Source organism: Rutilus rutilus (assembly GCF_951802725.1).
Source record: "Rutilus rutilus genome assembly, chromosome: 16".
Classification (NCBI taxonomy): domain Eukaryota; kingdom Metazoa; phylum Chordata; class Actinopteri; order Cypriniformes; family Leuciscidae; genus Rutilus; species Rutilus rutilus.
In genome coordinates this window covers 34,243,408-34,262,761 of record NC_140224.1, presented here as the reverse complement: position 1 = coordinate 34,262,761, position 19,354 = coordinate 34,243,408, and the positions used below count along the sequence as shown (strand labels likewise).

The window sequence follows — 19,354 nt, the reverse complement described above, 5'->3', positions numbered from 1 at the left end:
GACTTGTATGTGACCCAGTCAGAGATGCGAGTTTATTTAATTAAAGTTAATTAATTTTTGGCTCTAATTACAACTGTTAATTGGCCTCTTCGGTCAGCACTCGACTGCACAGCACTTCTGGATATCTGCCCAGTCAAAATGCTCTTCTCCATCATTTGATCTGTTACTGCCACCATGATCAATACAAAACTTCCACAAATGTCTCTGTTAGATGAAATCTCCTCTACTTTAGAGTAAGTGCATTCATTTGCATAAAATATTTTAACTGGGTGCATTTAGTATTTTGGGTGCTTTTGAATAAGAGTATGATGAAATGCTACACAGTAAACTGCTTATTAAAACTCTGCATAATAGCTTTTCTTTAATCTGGTTCTGTCTCTCCATCTTTACACTAGGCTTATTACAGTTAGCTAAAACCAAAACCAAAAAAACAACAACTATGACATAAATAATATACAGTTTACGATATATCTCTGGTATATATAAAAAAATCTTTTTTATTTCAGTTTTAGTTATTATACACAAATATAATATAAATATAATAATATAAATGAAATAAAAATGAATACCCTAGTATCTAAGTAATTCTAAAGTAACACTACTTGACACACACACATATCCGTACGTCACTGATTCTCCCACTGCATGGTGCTGTGGATGAAGCATCCTTTGAACCATTGTTGCGAGTGTGTGTGGTTACTTATAATTGAGCATGTGTTGCGTAATACACACGTCACAGTCGAGCACAGAGCTCTCTCATCGCTGGTTGGAGATCAGATGCATCCTTTGTTTAATAATTGACGATCTGCTGTGTGTGTGTATCAGGATCCCCACTAACAAACACGCACGGCTCAGAGCGACGGGATGCGATGCTGTTTATTTTACACCAGTGAAATATGAAGAAATATCTTTACTATACTAATTCAGTATCTGTTCATTTAGTATGTTTCTTTGACTAGTGAACACGGCACCAGCTGGGCAGCGTTAGACCTCGATCACACAGATTCCCTGCGGCGCTGACTGTGCAGAAAACTTTATAGCTCAGTTCAACACAATTATTGCCATCACTAATTGCTTTTGCCCAAAGCTAATTAAACTACACTACTGTTCAAAAGTTTGAAGTTTTTGAAAAGTCTCTTTTGTTCATCAAGGCTGCATTTATTTGACCAACAATTCAGTAAAAACAGTAATATTGGGAAATATTATTACAATGTAAAATAACTTTTATATTTGAATTTATTTTAAAATGTCATTTATTCCTGTGATCAAAGCTGAATTTTCAGCATCATTACTCCAGTCTTCAGTGTCACATGATCCTTCAGAGATCATTCTGATGATTTGATGCTCAAGAAGCATTTCTGATTATCATCGTTGAAAACAGTTCTGCCTAATATTTTTGTGGAAACCCTAATAGAGAGTCAGTTCAATAGTTCATTCTTCCCCCATCACTGAATGTCACCCACCAGAGATGTGTTTAATGTTGTCTTGTGTGGATAAGTCATTTATTTGTGGTATATTTCTGTGTGTTGTTTTAGGGTCCGACGCAGTGGCACGTACAGATCATAATGGAGAAGCTTCTGAGGACAGTAAACAGGACTGTGATCTCCATGGGACGAGACTCTTTTCTCATAGTAAGTGTGTTTCTCTTCGTCACAGGGTTGTTCCTCTGGGATGTGCTGCATTTTTTGGCTTTCCTGTGTCCGTGGTTAGTAACAGTGTGTTCTACCATATCAGTGCAATCGGACTGCTGTCTGCAATCATCAAATGGCTCCACACACACACACACACACACACACACACACACACACACACACACACACACACACACACACACGCTCACACACACACACACACACACACACGCTCACAGTCAGGCTTTGTTCAGACAGGCAGAATTATAATTTTTTTGCCATATCTGCCTCAAATCCTTTGTTTTTGTGGTTTGAACAGAAAATAACACCATTAAGCTGAAGTGTGTAGTTTCTATGCCACTAGTGCTACCATACAAAACTACAACAACTGTTTACAGACAGGTTTCCCAAACACTCACTCATCCTCCATTGGTCACCAAACTGATAGCCCCACCCCTAAACTCACACCATTGGTTAAACCAGTGTATTTGTGTGCAGTGTGAACACCGACTCTCCACCTAGTGTGTGTGTGTGTGTGTGTGTGTGTAAATATTTCTCTGTCTTTTGATCACTGTTGATCTGTTCATTTCTCAGTGTTTGTGTTGATTTGATTTCACCGTGCTGTTTGTCCAGATGGTGTGAATGTGCGACGTCTTTTGGCACTGTTTTACAGCTCCTGTGATTGCTGTGTGTTTGCCAAAAGGAGCACACATGGCTTTATTTTGCTGCTGTTTTTTATTTCATCCTGTCTAAGCTGATCTGAGATCAGGTGTTAGGGGATAGTTTAGCAGTTAGAGAGCTTTAGGCTCTTGGTACCGTTTATGTGTTTAAAGGAATAGTGCACGCAAAACTGAATATTTTGTCATCATTTACAAGTCTTCATTTCATCCCAAACCCATATGACTTTCTTTATTATGTGGAACACAAAAGATTTGAATTTTTTCTTCCTGCAATTATAGTTAAAGGAGAACTCTGGTCAATTTTAACATTGAGCTCATTTTTTTGTAAATTTGGAGTGCTGTCAATACAGAGAACAACGACAAAAATCTGTGTTGCCTACACCATGTTATCCTCGTTTTAAAATTTGCACCCTGTTGACTTCAATGGGGCAAGTTTTAAACCAGCTTTTAGCCTCTTAACATCCTTGATGTGTCATTACAAGTGCATAGGTCATGTGAGTGATTCCTTCAGAGTGATCACGGGTGAATCTGACTGCAGTAGATGTGAAAGATATGAATAAAAATGATGTTATTTCAGCCAGCGCACATACCTGTATTTTCTTCCTGTTTTCGGTCGAAGTCCATAGTAATCGATTGTCGAGTTCACGTGCGTGATCATAGGTAACTAAACCTATGCGTGTAAACTCGACAATCGACAATTAGATTCACCCGTGATCACTCTGAAGGAATCACTCACATGACCTGTGCACTTGTAATGACACATCAAGGATGTTAAGAGGCTAAAAGCAGGTTTAAAACTTGCCCCATTGAAGTCAATAGGGTGCAAATTTTAAAACGAGGATAACACGGTGTAGGCAACACCGATTTTTGTCGTTGTTCTCTGTATTGACAGCACTCCAAATTTACAAAAAAATTAGCTCAATGTTAAAATTGACCAGAGTTCTCCTTTAATGGAGACTGGAGTTTTCATGTTTCAAGACAAACAGCGAAAGTAGACTTTAAAATTCTGCTCAATATAGATAATTCATGTTATTTTTGTTTTTTGACCATGTGTGTATACAGTAGAGCCTGGGGTTAGTAAAGCCAAGGTCATGGGTTTGATCCCCTGGTGCAGACCTGGGCATATTACGGCCCGCGGGCCACATCCGGCCCTTTGTGTGTCCCTGTCCGGCCCAACATAGATTATAAAAATATCTACCGTATTTTCCGCACTATAAGGCGCACCGGATTATAAGGCGCACATTCAATGAATGGCCTATTTTAGAACTGTTTTCAGGCGCACCGGATTATAAGGCGCATAGAATAGAAGATACTGCAGTCAAACTCGACGCGTCCGCATGAGCGCGAAGGTAATAAAAAAAACTAATATCCGTCTGCTCGGGCAGATTCGGCTTAACAGCGCGCGCGCCTCCGCATCCGAAGATGCACGACTTTGAGTTTGAATCTGCCCGAGCAGACGGATATTAGTTCATCACACCAGCACCCAGTTTGCGCGTCTAAATCAGTTGTATGGTCTGGTGTTCAGTCTAAAACAAAACAGCTGTGTCAAGTATAAATGCCTCGTCTGTTTGGGGAGTTGCGCGCGCACTCAGTGGAGGCTCGCGCTCTGTTGCCAGGCGACAGTATAAACAAGGTTTAAGTCAGCGGTTGTTACTTTTTATATAAGGCGCTCCGGATTATAAGGCGCACTGTTGTTACATTTCTATAAACCTTTTGTTAGGCTATTCTTTGTTTTTGAAGATTAACAAGTTCAAATTAAATTGCACTGATTCAGTGATTGTTTTTGTTTTATTAGACCTACACACCACAATTTCACTTTTCACAAATTTTCAATTTCACACCTAATATAAACAGAATTTTATTTTAGTTTTATTCTACTGATTACCAGTACCGGCTATTCATAATATATAATTTAGGGAATTGTACAATGGAAGAAAGCTGAGCAGAATTAAGTGTTATTGTTGGTGTGGCCCTCTGACACGATTCAGGTTTCTCATGTGGCCCCTTGTAAAAATTAATTGCCCACCCCTGCCCTGGTGCAATGTAAGTTGCTTTGGTTAGAAGCATAAGCCAAAATGCAAAAATATAAAAGTAATAAACATTTGCAATCTGGTGAACACATCATCAGAGAGGAGAAGAGATGTCTCTGCAAGAGAGAGGGGGAGTTACTTTGAAAGAATAATGATGTAGATAGATAAATCATTTATAATAAACACTACAATATTCTATTAAAAAATTCAATTTTGATTTCATGGTGAAGTCACTGGATTGCTGGATCTGAATTGGCAGCATTGCACCATATGTGCTTACAGCCATATGCATGAAATACACTCTTTCTACCCTGCTTATGTTGCAAGGTCTCCGGACACTCAAATCCTAATGGTCACGTCATATAACGCCCATTCATTGCTCTCAGGGTACATATACTCTTCTCTGACATTTGCAGTAAATCCCTCTGTCTTGTACAGGGAAATTGTGAGTATGGGAGCATCGGCTTATGCTTTTAGCCAAAGCAACTTAAGCTCAAAGTATACTTTTTTTTTTCTTTTTTTTTACGTGTACGCTAGCGTATGCATACAGTCGAAGGCGTAGCCTTTCAAAAGTATACTATCATTGGCTATCAATGGTTGAAATGTTGGTTGAACCATTTTTAAGCCATTTCAGAGCATCGCTGAAGGCTCAAATAGCACCCCCTGCTTTGAGACATGTAAAAATGTCATTGTTTAATGCTGAATTTCAGTATCTGGAGGTCTCAGAATTATAGATTTGTCTCTCTGTGATTTTGAATATGTATGCTGTTATGTATAGGCTGAGCATGTTTAAGAATGCATGTGTTGCAGTTTCAGTTTTCAGGATTGTGTGTAGATTGATAGTACATTTAGTGTGTGTGTGTGTGTGTGGTCTCTGTAGGCTGCTCTTCCTCTGTGACCTTGTTCGTCAGGGCTCTGTTGCTTAGATTCAGATTTATGCATTAACTTTTCTCTGTGGTTTTGCTGCATGTGAGTCTAGAATTCAAATGAGTCTGATCAGCACAACCACACACGTCCTGCATGCTGATGTGCACTTACAGTAAAGAAAAACTTCAAAAAGTCTGAATCCTACAGATCGTTCTTGATTATCAACCATGAATAATGTGTAATTGTGTGGTTTGTTGGAGAGGTACTATTGGAGAGAGGAATTCACAATTTGACAGTGTAATGAGTCTAAAGGTCCCGTGGATGGAGGATCCCAATACAGAATATTGTAGAAACTTGAGGGAGCTATTTTGACCTGGGCAAGTAACCACCAACCTAATATACACTAATGCAACCAAAGCAATGCCCTGTTTCTAGAACACCCTAAAAACCACTCAAACAACTGCTTAGCAGCTCACTATAGCATCATGGCAATGAGTTTTGCATGATTTTGGCTTGCATTTTATGATCTTTTTATGTCTGATGTTAGTATTTTTAGTCTTTTCTCTGTCTTTGTTGCATTCAAGAGCCTCATCTACGCCTTTCAGTAGGGTTTTCTCTCTAATATGCAGTCTTGTCTTTATCAGGATCTGTGCTTGTATGTATTCAGAGTATTTTCAGCCCCTCCCATTCCTCTGCAGTAGGAGGGGCCAGGTGGAGGAACAAGGCTTTTGATTGGCTGCTCTGTGTGACTGTAATTTCAGGACTGACAGCAGGTGCCGTCTGCAGCATCAGTGCAGCAAAATCCTCTTAGATTTACATTCTCACCACATTCTCAGTGCATTAAATATACATTTGTGATGATAGAGAGGCTCTTCGGATTGATTTATTTCTATCTGAAGGTTTTTGCTGACTGTCTTCCTTTAAGTGCATTTCAGATGAGTTTTTCAAACTCTCTCGCAAGGGAAATACTGAATGGTTGCCGCTGCAAGCTTGCATGGGAATTCCCGGCTTAATAAACACAAACGCACACAAACTCCTTCATTGTGACCTGGAGAATTTTAATAACTCTCAGAGTGTCTTTTGCTTTGCTTCGGGGAATGAAAGTAAGAAAGAGAGAGAGAGAAATACATTGAGGATCCCTTTGACAAATAAATAAATAAATAAAAACAGGTGGCTTAGCACAGCTTCTCATCTGCATTTACATGTGTTTGGTGGTTCTTTGTGTTATAGCTCAGTATTTTTGTTCTCAATATTTGTTTAGCCAATATGTGTGATATGCATGTACAGACGCGCAGTAAAAGTAATTCCACAGAATCAATCCTATGAACTTGCGGTTGCCATCTGGAGGGAATCGCAGTCAGCATGTTGCCTATCTGTATTTTTATTTATTTCTGTATTTATTTTTTCCCCTCCTCGCTGATCACTGCAGTGAGTTTATTCTTATCTCGTCTAATCTGGGTGGGCGACATCATGGTGGACGAGATATTTGAGATTCCACTTTTCTCACATACAGTAATTACACATTCCAACAATTAGCATCTGCAGCATGACAGTAGTGTCCCAAAATCGCCACATTTCCAGTGAAATTCTACACTACACAATACTGACGTGAGAACCACCATAGAAAAGTCAGTGTTATTTTTATTTTTATAACCATTTTTCAAAATTTAATTAAATTAATTCATATGCATGCCTGTGGATAAAAAGTACTATGAAATGCATTGTACAGACAGATTTCCCAGTACTCAGATAATAGAGCCACTCTTTGTATTTTTCATGTTTTATTTTTGTATAGTAAATAGTTTTAAAAACTGTATAAAATACACAATATTGCACATAATAAATCAATTGCACTTTTTAAGGAACAGAAAAAAACATCTAATCGTCTCTTTAGGCTACAGTAGAGCTATTGAGAATCACAACTGTTGTGGTACGAGGGGACGGCTCGTCCTGTGTTTCTGAAGTTGCCGACACACACCAGAGGGAGATTCAGTCAATTCAGTGGAAATGGGTTTTTTCCTCTCCGTGAAGTGGTTTATTTTGCCCTTTTTAAAAGACTTTGGCACATATCTCTGGATGGGACTCTGCTTTTGTCCTCTGACGTGACATTCCCAGAATGCTTTGCTCTTGTGTTTTCGTTCTGTGGGCTGAAATCAGTATTGTTTGAGATGATTTTTAGCCCTGATTTGCTAGATATTTTCATCAATTAAACTTACTCTCCGATATAAAGGGGTGTTTGATTTTCAGTACGGCTGTCTCTTTAACCCGTTTCTGTGCACGCAGAGTTCTGATATATATGGGAATAACGACTGCATTGCATTTCACTCACTGAAAGTGAAAACTGAATGTTCATTAAATCCACAAAGTGTGTACAGAATCAGACTGAACAAGTTAATGCGTTTGAGATGTGTGTTTCACTTTTGCAGGTCCAGTGGTAGCAAATCACGTCTCGACTCGATAAATGAGTTTGTCACTGTGCAGTGTGAATGTGACTTGTATGTTGTCAGGAAAGAACAAGGCATCTTCTCCCTGTAGACTGTTGGTGTGTCAGCTGAAGCAGAGAGATGTTTAAGCTTCGCAGGTTGTGTGTGATTCTTTATGTCCGTATCGCTCTGACTCTCTGTGCTCCATTTTATACTCTTTTTCATGTTTCTTCATCTTTCTCTGTTTTTGGCCATATGAGTGAATCTCACGGCAAAAAAAAAAAAAAAGAAAAGCGGTTGTATTAACTTTAATTTTACAATTAAATATTTTTCCCCAGCAATACTCATTACTTTAAATTAATGCAAAATTTGTTTAAATACATGATTTATTATATATATTTATATGTCGGTACTGTCGGACAGAAACTGCAAATATCTCTACTTTTCAGGAAATGGAAAAACACTGTTTTTTAATTAATCAAACACTGTGTTGTCAAAGTTTATAATGTGGCTTTATATGTGGTCAGACACTTGCATGTGTCATTAGATTATTAACGTTTTACCAACATCAAGCTCAAATGGAGTTATGATGTTTTTGACCAGCGAATTTCAGAGAATTACAGACATGCGTGTTTTGTCCATCATCAGAATTACTTCAAGTGCATCGCATTACGTTTTCATCAACTTACAGGTTATTACGTTTACTGTAGTTATGTGGATGCTCAGTGTTTTCTGTCATTTGGCCAAAATCTCATGTTATTAAAAAATGCAGTGCTACGCACAGGCTATTTAAAACCGTATTAACTATGATTAAATGACAACAAATGACTATTCTCTGATCCTCAAATACATAAAAGATATGTATTATATATATAAATATATATATACACCCACACAGTGGGGAGAACAAGTATTTGATACACTGTCGATTTTGCAGGTTTTCCCACTTACAAAGCATGTAGAAGTCTGTAATTTGTATCATAGGTACTCTTCAACTGTGAGTGACGGAATCTAAAACAAAAATCCAGAAAATCACATTGTATGATTTTTAAGTAATTCATTTGCATTTTATTGCATGACATAAGTATTTGATACATCAGAAAAGCAGAACTTAATATTTGGTACAGAAACTTTTGTCTGCAATTACAGAGATCATACGTTTCCTGTAGTTCTTGACCAGGTTTGCACACACTGCAGCAGGGATTTTGGCCCACTCCTCCATACAGACCTTCTCCAGATCCTTCAGGTTTCGGGGCTGTCGCTGGGCAATACGGACTTTCAGCTCCCTCCAAAGATTTTCTAGTGGGTTCAGGTCTGGAGACTGGCTAGGCCACTCCAGGACCTTGAGATGCTTCTTACGGAGCCACTCTTTAGTTGCCCTGGCTGTGTGTTTCGGGTCGTTGTCATGCTGGAAGACCCAGCCACGACCCATCTTCAATGCTCTTACTGAGGGAAGGAGGTTGTTGTCCAAGATCTCTTGATACGTGGCTCCATCCATCCTCCCCTCAATACGGTGCAGTCGTCCTGTCCCCTTTGCAGAAAAACACCCCCAAAGAATGATGTTTCCACCTCCATGCTTCACGGTTGGGATGGTGTTCTTGGGGTTGTACTCATCCTCCTCCTTCCTCCAAACACAGCGAGTGGAGTTTAGACCAAAAAGCTCTATTTTGGTCTCATCAGACCACATGACCTTCTCCCATTCCTCCTCTGGATCATCCAGATGGTCATTGGCAAACTTCAGACGGGCCTGGACATGCGCTGGCTTGAGCAGGGGGACCTTGCGTGCGCTGCAGGATTTTAATCCATGACGGCGTAGTGTTAATGGTTTTCTTTGAGACTGTGGTCCCAGCTCTCTTCATGTCATTGACCAGGTCCTGCCGTGTAGTTCTGGGCTGATACCTCACCTTCCTCATGATCATTGATGCCCCACAAGGTGAGATCTTGCATGGTGCCCCAGACCGAGGGAGATTGACCGTCATCTTGAACTTCCATTTTCTAATAATTGCGCCAACAGTTGTTGCCTTCTCACCAAGATGCTTGCCTATTGTCCTGTAGCCCATCCCAGCCTTGTGCAGGTCTACAATTTTATCCCTGATGTCCTTACACAGCTCTCTGGTCTTGGCCATTGTGGAGAGGTTGGAGTCTGTTTGACTGAGTGTGTGGACAGGTGTCTTTTATACAGGTAACGAGTTCAAACAGGTGCAGTTAATACAGGTAATGAGTGGAGAACAGGAGGGCTTCTTAAAGAAAAACTAACAGGTCTGTGAGAGCCGGAATTCTTACTGGTTGGTAGGTGATCAAATACTTATGTCATGCAATAAAATGCAAATTAATTATTTAAAAATCATACAATGTGATTTTTCTGGATTTTTGTTTTAGATTCCGTCTCTCACAGTTGAAGTGTACCTATGATAAAAAATTACAGACCTCTACATGCTTTGTAAGTAGGAGAAACCTGCAAAATCGGCAGTGCATCAAATACTTGTTCTCCCCACTGTATATGTATATATAATGTATGTATATGTATGTGTGTAGTGTTTCTTGAGTAAAAAAATATGCTGTACTTATTCAAAGAACCAGTTCTTTATTTACCCTTGCATTGCAAACAAGCAGAGACGCTGTGTGTATGTAAATGTGTGTGGCACCCCATTCACGATAGAGGTGAGCAGAGTTATAAGGTTTGACTGACAGTTTGAGGATCCAATGGAGTTACGAGGTTTGGTCACAAGCTCTATTTAATACTTTTCAGTGGTTAAATATTTGCAAAACCCACAGACAGACGTAAAGAGTGACCAAAATCTAGAGATACAAGGTTTCCGTCCGACAGCGTATACTCTGTGTGTGTATATATACACACACACACACACACACATACAATTCTGGGGAAAATGTGTTTAATTGTCATAAAAAAATAAAGCCACAATGCGCAAAAGAATGTTGGTTTCATTTTCACTTAATTTTAAGGAATATATAATTTCTTTGTTTCTTTTGAAATATCACCTGAACATGTTTTTGTTCACCTGTGTCTGAATTTCTTTTCTGAACATTGTAATGGAAAAGACGAGTCGACCTGCTCTCATTACGATCTCAGACTTTCAATGACCTCCCGTAAGACCCGCGACACACACACACACACACGCTCCACGATACCTTACTGGCTCTGGTGTTCTTCATCATTTTTCTTTTCCATAGGAACATTGTTTGATTCAGTGCAGATGTCAAGAGTGCGGTCACACTAGACAGGACGTGATGTCACACTCTAGGGATTCTACCTAAATTTTTAAGTAAAAATACATTAAAAATGAATTTAAAACGTTAAAATATCAATTTAATCTACTTTCCTGCAACTCTACAAACTGTTCAGCTTTGTAGTTTTTTTTTTAATATATATATATATATATATTGCACCAAGAGGTCAATCTGTGACATTTAGATCCTGTTAAATCGTCTTGTTTCCATATGCAGATCAGTTCATCAGAGTCTAGTGTGATTGGTGACTGTGTATCACATGACTTCCTGTCACAGAAAGGTAAACATTTACCGTTGTTTCCATGGTTATGTCTCTAGTTGTATTAGAAGAACATTATTTGAAATTAAATCATTTAAAATGAACGGACACTGATCTGAAAACGCTTCCTATAATTTCAATAATCCAATAAGTGTGAGAAGCTTATATATAGTGTTTCTAGAAAATCTTTAAATGTGTGATTATTAAGAATATAGAAAAATAAGTCATACTTTTTTCCTTTTTTTTTCTTTTTTTTTCCTTCCTGGTAATAATAGTATATGAAAGTTTATATGAATTCACAGAGGCTTGTAAGATTATTTCCATATAAATCCCATATAATGAATTAGTTGTGACTTGCACTTGTGACCGGTTTGATCTGCAAATAATTACATCCTCTAGTGAGTTTTAAATCCATGAAGTCCTCTGTGAGAATCATCATCCAGTGCATCTGAAGAGTTGTGCTTCGATTTAATGCTGCGATTGCGTCGATTTCCGTGTGTCGAAGAGAAGACCAAAATGAAAAGCTTGTGTCTTGTTTGTGTTTTAAATATCCTCCTGATTTTCCAAACCTTTAGCAGGATGAGGAGCAAAAAAGAAATAATAATTGTAAAGCAAGATTTGTCAACGATCCAGTTATGTCTCTCACTCTCTTAAAATAATTTCACGCTCTGCTTGAGGGAAATAGTTTCATTACTCCTTTTTTCCGGAAGCAAATTCCTTTTTTTTTTTTCTTTTTTTTTTTCTCTCTGTTAAATATACATACATTTTATTTTTTCAGTGCTGGCTGCGATATTTCCAAACCAAGTTCAGTACTCGCATCCATAAAGTACCGAAGAAAAAAATCAAACCGATAGGATTTTCCCGTTTCATCCTGATCAAAAACGGGCATAACTAAGCAAGTGAACAGATGCACATGGAGCGTTGCATTCTGTCGTACTCCCTTCTTGAAAATATGATCAAAAGCATAATAAAGCGGTGTATGTAATCCTGCGGTCACAGAAACCAGAGTTTCCAGCGCGCGTGTTTCTTGGCCTCCGCTTTGGACTTGCGTTTGGGCGTGGAGCCGATGGTCTCCTGAGGATAGGGCAGAGGGGGGAACAGGGACTCCTCCGTGGGACACAATCTCTTCATCAGAGGCTGTAGCTTATCTTCCTGCAGTTTAAAGTCCAGCTCCACACTGCAGCACAGAGAAAACAGGCAAACTCAGCACAACTCCACATGCACACCACAGTGAGAGCGTCAGATGCGCTCAGGAACACGGTAGAAAGGGTTTATTTGTCAAGCAAAAGTATTTTTTCTGTACAGTTTACTTCAATATTATGACATTCCTGAGTGAATCAGTGTATTTAATGAGTGTTTTATCCATTGACAATTCATTAGATCATGAACAGTGCCAGAACCAAATGCAAGTGTGCTAAAACAGTGCCTAAATTGATATTTGGCTATTATGTAATAGTATCTTATATATGAATCATGCACAATAAGACCAAGAAATGTCAAGTGGTTCACATTTTTTATCAAATTAATTACGTGATGTGCAGATTAATCGAATTAAGCGCAAATTAATCTCACTTCAGTTTTGGCTAAGAATGGTTTCTCTCTCTCAGTGTCCCTGTAGAAAATAGTTTATAGAGTTGATGTCCCTGGCTGTGTAAAGATAAGTGTGTGTGTGTGTAAGCTCCTTCTTCTGGGTGCATTCGGTCCCTACGGGTGTTGCATTGTGGGATTTATGTGCCGGAGATAATCCAGCGTCCACTACACATCTGATCCCTGGGATGATGAGTCACATTAAACTCCACGATTAGAGAGCAGAGATGGAGAGATGGGGTGAAAGAGTGAATGTGTGTGAGCGAGGGATTATATCACTTTAGCAGACTGAACAAACTTCTGTCCCTTGAAGGAGAGAGTGTTTGTGCACGTACAGTCCTGAATGCTGGATTTCATCACATCTTTACATTTCGAGTTCTGAAATGTGATTGGATAAGCCATTTTTAAAGTCCTTTTGTTTTCTGAAGAAAAAATGAATTGACAAGGCAACTTGAGAGCTGATTGTGACTGATGGTTGATATAATGCTACACTTTAATTTATTTAATTATAACGATGAAGGGATACATAATCAAAAACAGCATTTTTTTTTACCATATTTACTCATTTTGCTGTGCGTTATTCATTATTGGTAGATTTAAATAGTCGAGCGAGTATGAAAAATTGCAAGATGCATTTTGAATAAATGATTAATTAGATATTAGTAAACATCAGTATGTAAATGTATTATTAATTTGTTTCAGCATTTTTATTTTTTATTTATAGTTCATTTATATGTCATTCCTTAAAACACCCCTTAATGTAAAATCATTCTGATGCAAGAGACCTTGTGGCTTATAGCTATACAGTCCCTCCAGTTTTTCGCGATTACACGATCGCTGAATACAACGCAAAATAAAAAAAAAATGCGCATTTTTTTTGCGATCCTGCATAATTCCTAATTTAACCGCAAAATAATCACAAAAATGAAAAAGACCTCACAAAACATTAAATTATAATCACCCAATTGAAACATCTCTAGTTTAATTAAAGTTTCAATGCATTTTTACGTGGATACAGATGTTGCGGAAAAGGGGAAACTCCTTTTCCTCGATTTACTGAAGCCTACAATGTAAAACGCATCTTGCAGCTGCACAGCTAGCACAGTGAGTGTCTGGCTCACTCATTGGCTGTGCTGCGGCAACTGCACATCCAATGGCGCGGGCGCGGCCTTAGCCTATATTATTCTTTTACTGTCTATGATATTAGTCCCCGAAAAACACCATTTTAGCAGGTTTAACGACTGAAGCGACAACTTGCCAGGTTACTATAGTGCGGCCGCCTACGCAATACTCGTTCCCTACTCTCAGGGAACTGAGGTTACGATAGTAACCGAGTAGTTCCCTTTCGAACGGTCACTTTGTGTTGCTTAGCTATACGCAGTGGGAAAGCCATGCAAAACGCCGCACTATAAGTAACGTTAAGTGGTTGCCTTCTGCAGCTCAGGACCCCTCAACTCAGGATTTACACACAGTTCTACAGTATAAATTGCTACACCTGCTGTTAATATTTACATAGGTCAGGTAGAAAAATTGCCCATAGGTTGTTTTAAAAGTTAATTTGATGATAATTTGATTAGACCAAAATAAACAAGCTTTATGCATTTTGTTTGTGATTTGTGTCATGTATGACTATTGTGCATCTGACATAATACTATTATGGTAAATGTGATGTCCTAATTATAAAATATAAAAATAGCAATTTTTCGCAAATTTCTGGAAATTACCACCACAAAATCAGTCATTTTGATCACAAAAATCACAAAAAAAAATCGTGAAATCCTGGAGGGACTGGCTATACTTAAATATAATAGATTTGATTTAATAAATGGTATGAGAGACTGTGAATACAATCTTGGCTTAAACTATGCACAGTACTTGATGAAGCATGACCTTCAACGCCTTAATGTTTAAAATCTTTTGCTAGAAGATCCAGTCTTCATATGTAAACGTAGGTTAATGGTACATTTCTGTGAATATAATATTTTTTTTACTTTACTTTTTTGAAAGGTTTCTCTCTCCCATTTTTCTCTCCCAGAAAAAAAAAAACATCCTGTCGAAATGTTTAGATTTTCAGTTATCAATAGTTCCTGAGACACGGAAAAAGCAATATGTTTCTCTGTGGTAATTTCAGTGAAAGAGACTGGTATTCCTGTCTCGCTGACAGAGCGTTCAGATTAACAGATAGAAAGAGACATTTAACACTCTCTATATCCCAAACGCCCGTTCAAAATGCATTTTCAGATGTGACGCATCAGCATTGATGGCGTTTATTTTGCAGACGCCACCCAGAGAGCTGCCATTCAACATGTGAAATGAAGTCGGTCTTTCAATCACTTGACGGAGAAATGCATTGCTTTCCTGTTGATTTCATGCACTAGATTGTACAAAGCATCTTTCAGAGGCATGTTCATTTCAAATGCACTGAATTGCATATTGTTAGCCAGTCTATATTTAAAGCAGCGTTTGAATCTGTTTAACAGCGAGTGTTTGGCCTGAAAGTGAAAGGTTATGTAAGGTGTGTGTTTGTGTGTGTGTGTGTGTGTTATTGAGGACTCAGCATGTTTGTTCGTTGTGTGTCTGGCCTTTGCATTCATGCACAGCGCAATGCAGCAATTAGCAAATTAATCACGCAGCACAACCTGGTAATTATGCCCTTATCAATATGACCATGTTCTTGCTACAGAGAGACGTACGAATCACTCATTACCTCAATAAGTCTCAAGAAGCTCTTTGAACAAGCTCTTAGAGGTTCTCTGAGAGCTTCTCGCAGTCGGTGATCATTTGGTGGTTGATGATTGCACTTTGTTGTTTCATATTGCTGGAGAGATGCTTTTTATGTTCAAATCGGATGCTGATTTTTACATTCCAAACATTTCCATTGACGGTGAGTGCACCATGAATGTTTGTAAAAAAAAAAAAAAAAAAAATTTGGATGGATGGACATATACATATACATATACATATACATATACAGTGAGGAAAATAAGTATTTGAACACCCTGCTATTTTGCAAGTTCTCCCACTTAGAAATCATGGAGGGGTCTGAAATTGTCATCGTAGGTGCATGTCCACTGTGAGAGACATAATCTAAAAAAAAAAATCCAGAAATCACAATGTATGATTTTTTTTAACTATTTATTTGTATGATACAGCTGCAAATAAGTATTTGAACACCTGAGAAAATCAATGTTAATATTTGGTACAGTAGCCTTTGTTTGCAATTACAGAGGTCAAACGTTTCCTGTAGTTTTTCACCAGGTTTGCACACACTGCAGGAGGGATTTTGGCCCACTCCTCCACACAGATCTTCTCTAGATCAGTCAGGTTTCTGGGCTGTCGCTGAGAAACACGGAGTTTGAGCTCCCTCCAAAGATTCTCTATTGGGTTTAGGTCTGGAGACTGGCTAGGCCACGCCAGAACCTTGATATGCTTCTTACAGAGCCACTCCTTGGTTATCCTGGCTGTGTGCTTCGGGTCATTGTCATGTTGGAAGACCCAACCCAACTGAGGGAAGGAGGTTGTTCCCCAAAATCTCGCAATACATGGCCCCGGTCATCCTCTCCTTAATACAGTGCAGTCGCCCTGTCCCATGTGCAGAAAAACACCCCCAAAGCATGATGCTACCACCCCCATGCTTCACAGTAGGGATGGTGTTCTTGGGATGGTACTCATCATTCTTCTTCCTCCAAACACGTTTAGTGGAATTATGACCAAAAAGTTCTATTTTGGTCTCATCTGACCACATGACTTTCTCCCATGACTCCTCTGGATCATCCAAATGGTCAACTTAAGACGGGCCTTGACATGTGCTGGTTTAAGCAGGGGAACCTTCCGTGCCATGCATGATTTCAAACCATGACGTCTTAGTGTATTACCAACAGTAACCTTGGAAACGGTTGTCCCAGCTCTTTTCAGGTCATTGACCAGCTCCTCCCGTGTAGTTCTGGGCTGATTTCTCACCTTTCTTAGGATCATTGAGACCCCACGAGGTGAGATCTTGCATGGAGCCCCAGTCCGAGGGAGATTGACAGTCATGTTTAGCTTCTTCCATTTTCTAATGATTGCTCCAACAGTGGACCTTTTTTCACCAAGCTGCTTGGCAATTTTCCCGTAGCCCTTTCCAGCCTTGTGGAGGTGTACAATTTTGTCTCTAGTGTCTTTGGACAGCTCTTTGGTCTTGGCCATGTTAGTAGTTGGATTCTTACTGATTGTATGGGGTGGACAGGTGTCTTTATGCAGCTAACGACCTCAAACAGGTGCATCTAATTCAGGATAATAAATGGAGTGGAGGTGGACATTTTAAAGGCAGACTAACAGGTCTTTGAGGGTCAGAATTCTAGCTGATAGACAGGTGTTCAAATACTTATTTGCAGCTGTATCATACAAATAAATAGTTAAAAAATCATATATTGTGATTTCTGGATTTTTTTTTTTAGATTATGTCTCTCACAGTGGACATGCACCTACGATGACAATTTCAGACCCCTCCATGATTTCCAAGTGGGAGAACTTGCAAAATAGCAGGGTGTTCAAATACTTATTTTCCTCACTGTACATATATATATATCCCCCCCCACAAAAAAAAAACCACCCAAAAAACAAACAAACAAACATGGTTTTTGTAATCCATATTTATACTTGAATGCGAACAGCTCTCTGATCTTTATTGTTGAGCCCTGAGTTCTCTGTGATTTATCTATTTTTCTTAAAGAAGAAATCATTCTAGTTTGCTAAAGAATTAAGCACATTTTTGACTCCACAAGCTTTTAATATTTCTGTTTAATGGGAATATGAATTTTGTTCTCAGACTTGAAGTGCGGGCTCCTTTTTCTGCCGAGGCATGACACACGGTACAGTGCTCACTATTTCTAGCTTTCGGATCACAAATCAATGTTTAATATTTCTCTCTGGATCAATACGGTTCTCCACAGAATAAACTAGAGCATCATTAGAGAGCAATGCAGTGAAGTGGCTGTCTAAAGAACGTCAATATTTCATTTGCATTAGAGAGTCGAGTACGTCGCAACCGCAACACGAGCCAGCGTGAACGCAGAGCCGTTCTTGTTTTCGTCTGACAGGCCTAGATTCCTCGCTCTCTCTCTCTCTCTGACGCTTGCGTGGTATTTTTCATTGATCGTTCGCCTTGTCTCCTGCTCTCCACCCACGACTGTTGTCACGACCGACGCTTTTCACTGTTTCTAAGCTGCTAATTAGAAGCTGAAAGCCGTTGATAAGGCTGTATATCCCTGCTCATTGCCCCTGCACGCAGCTTAGCGCTGTATTCTTTTATGAGGCGTAGGCTTTCCTTCCCTTCATCCCTCAGGATGAGGAGTGGTTTGATCTCTCTCTCTGCTCCTCCTGTTTAAGCTCATTAACGTAGAGGCCCTCTCATCCCATCCTCATGGCAACATTTACACAGGAAACGCATCAGTGTGGCGGTTAAGTGCTCACGCTGACCTGATGTTCATCAGACGCTGAGAGAGAAGAACAAACGCTTTTTGTCTCTGAGAGGTGAAGTCGTCAGAAAACACATCTTAAACTCATCGGTGTCAATCTCGACAGTGTCGCATCCGTTTTCTGTTTTCAACTTTCTTGACAAAAAATTGTCTTGTTTAAAGGGATAGTTCACCCAAAAATGAACATACTCACCCTCATGTCGTTTCAAAAAACGTTCGCTCATCTTCGGAAGACAAATAATATATTTTTTATGAAATCTGAGAGCTTTCTTGATGAACCGATTGAATTTAGGCTAATTTAAGCCTACATTCAATCTGTTCATCATATAAAGCGATTCACTCTCTTCATAAAATTAGGACTAAACCGCTCAATTAGTTTTACAATCTCTTTATGACCTTTTTTGAAGCGTCAAAGTTTCAATGGAGGGACAGAAAGCTCTCAGATTTCATCAAAAAGATCTTCATTTGTGTTCTGAAGATGAACGATAGTCTTATGGGTTTGGAACGACGAGGGCGAGTAATTAATTATATAATTTTCAATTTTGGGTGAACTATCCCTTTAAATTTCTTCCAGTCATTAACTTTTATGCATAGATTTTGAAAACCTTTTCTGTTAGTGCAATATATCAAATATTTACAAAGGTTTTGCTGGTCATATAAAATCAAGCAACTTTGTGAAATATTGCAATGATTTTTAATTAATTAATTTTTATTTTGTCCTTTTATGCCGCTTGAATTTGGCATTGTTTTATGATTCGTCCTTGTTTAGTGACTCGCATGTTTGAGCTTGTTAGCGGCTGAAGTTTAGTTTAAGCGAGAATTTAGTACTGAGAGGCGGCTTTATCTACACACACTTTGGGTACGAGTACAAAATCTGCGGGAATAACTAAAATTATGCGTAAAATGTGCAATCCCACGCCGAAATTCAAGTCCTGTAAGACAAACAATATTCATCCGGAGTTATTCACTTTCTGTTTGAATGAATCAAAAGATGCACAGATTCATTTGATTCATCACTCAATTTAATGGAAGGTTTTTAATATTTATTTTCAAGTTATATTTGACCTGTATCATTTATTTTATAACTGCATTGCCCAGCCTCAGTGCCTCTTGTTTCGTATCTTATTTGCTTAGCTGTGAAAGTTTGTTAGCTTAATTAGCTGGCTGGTCTC

At 38.8% G+C, this 19,354-nt stretch overlaps 2 protein-coding genes across 3 annotated transcripts in view; one reads left to right on the top strand and one right to left on the bottom strand.

Moving 5' to 3' along the window:
• The window catches only part of dock1 (dedicator of cytokinesis 1), a 239,870-nt gene that overhangs the window by 89,423 nt on the left and 131,093 nt on the right, over positions 1-19,354 (top strand). For both annotated transcript variants that reach the window (XM_084434637.1, XM_084434636.1), the window contains exon 27: positions 1,536-1,631. In XM_084434637.1, coding sequence (XP_084290763.1) covers positions 1,536-1,631 — 96 coding nt within the window. The remainder of the gene's footprint in view (positions 1-1,535; positions 1,632-19,354) is intronic.
• The window catches only part of insyn2a (inhibitory synaptic factor 2A), a 51,478-nt gene continuing 43,524 nt past the window's right edge, over positions 11,401-19,354 (bottom strand). Inside the window, exon 4 of the mRNA XM_084434639.1 lies at positions 11,401-12,316. Within this exon, the coding sequence (XP_084290765.1) occupies positions 12,133-12,316 (184 nt within the window). The 3' untranslated portion in view covers positions 11,401-12,132. The remainder of the gene's footprint in view (positions 12,317-19,354) is intronic.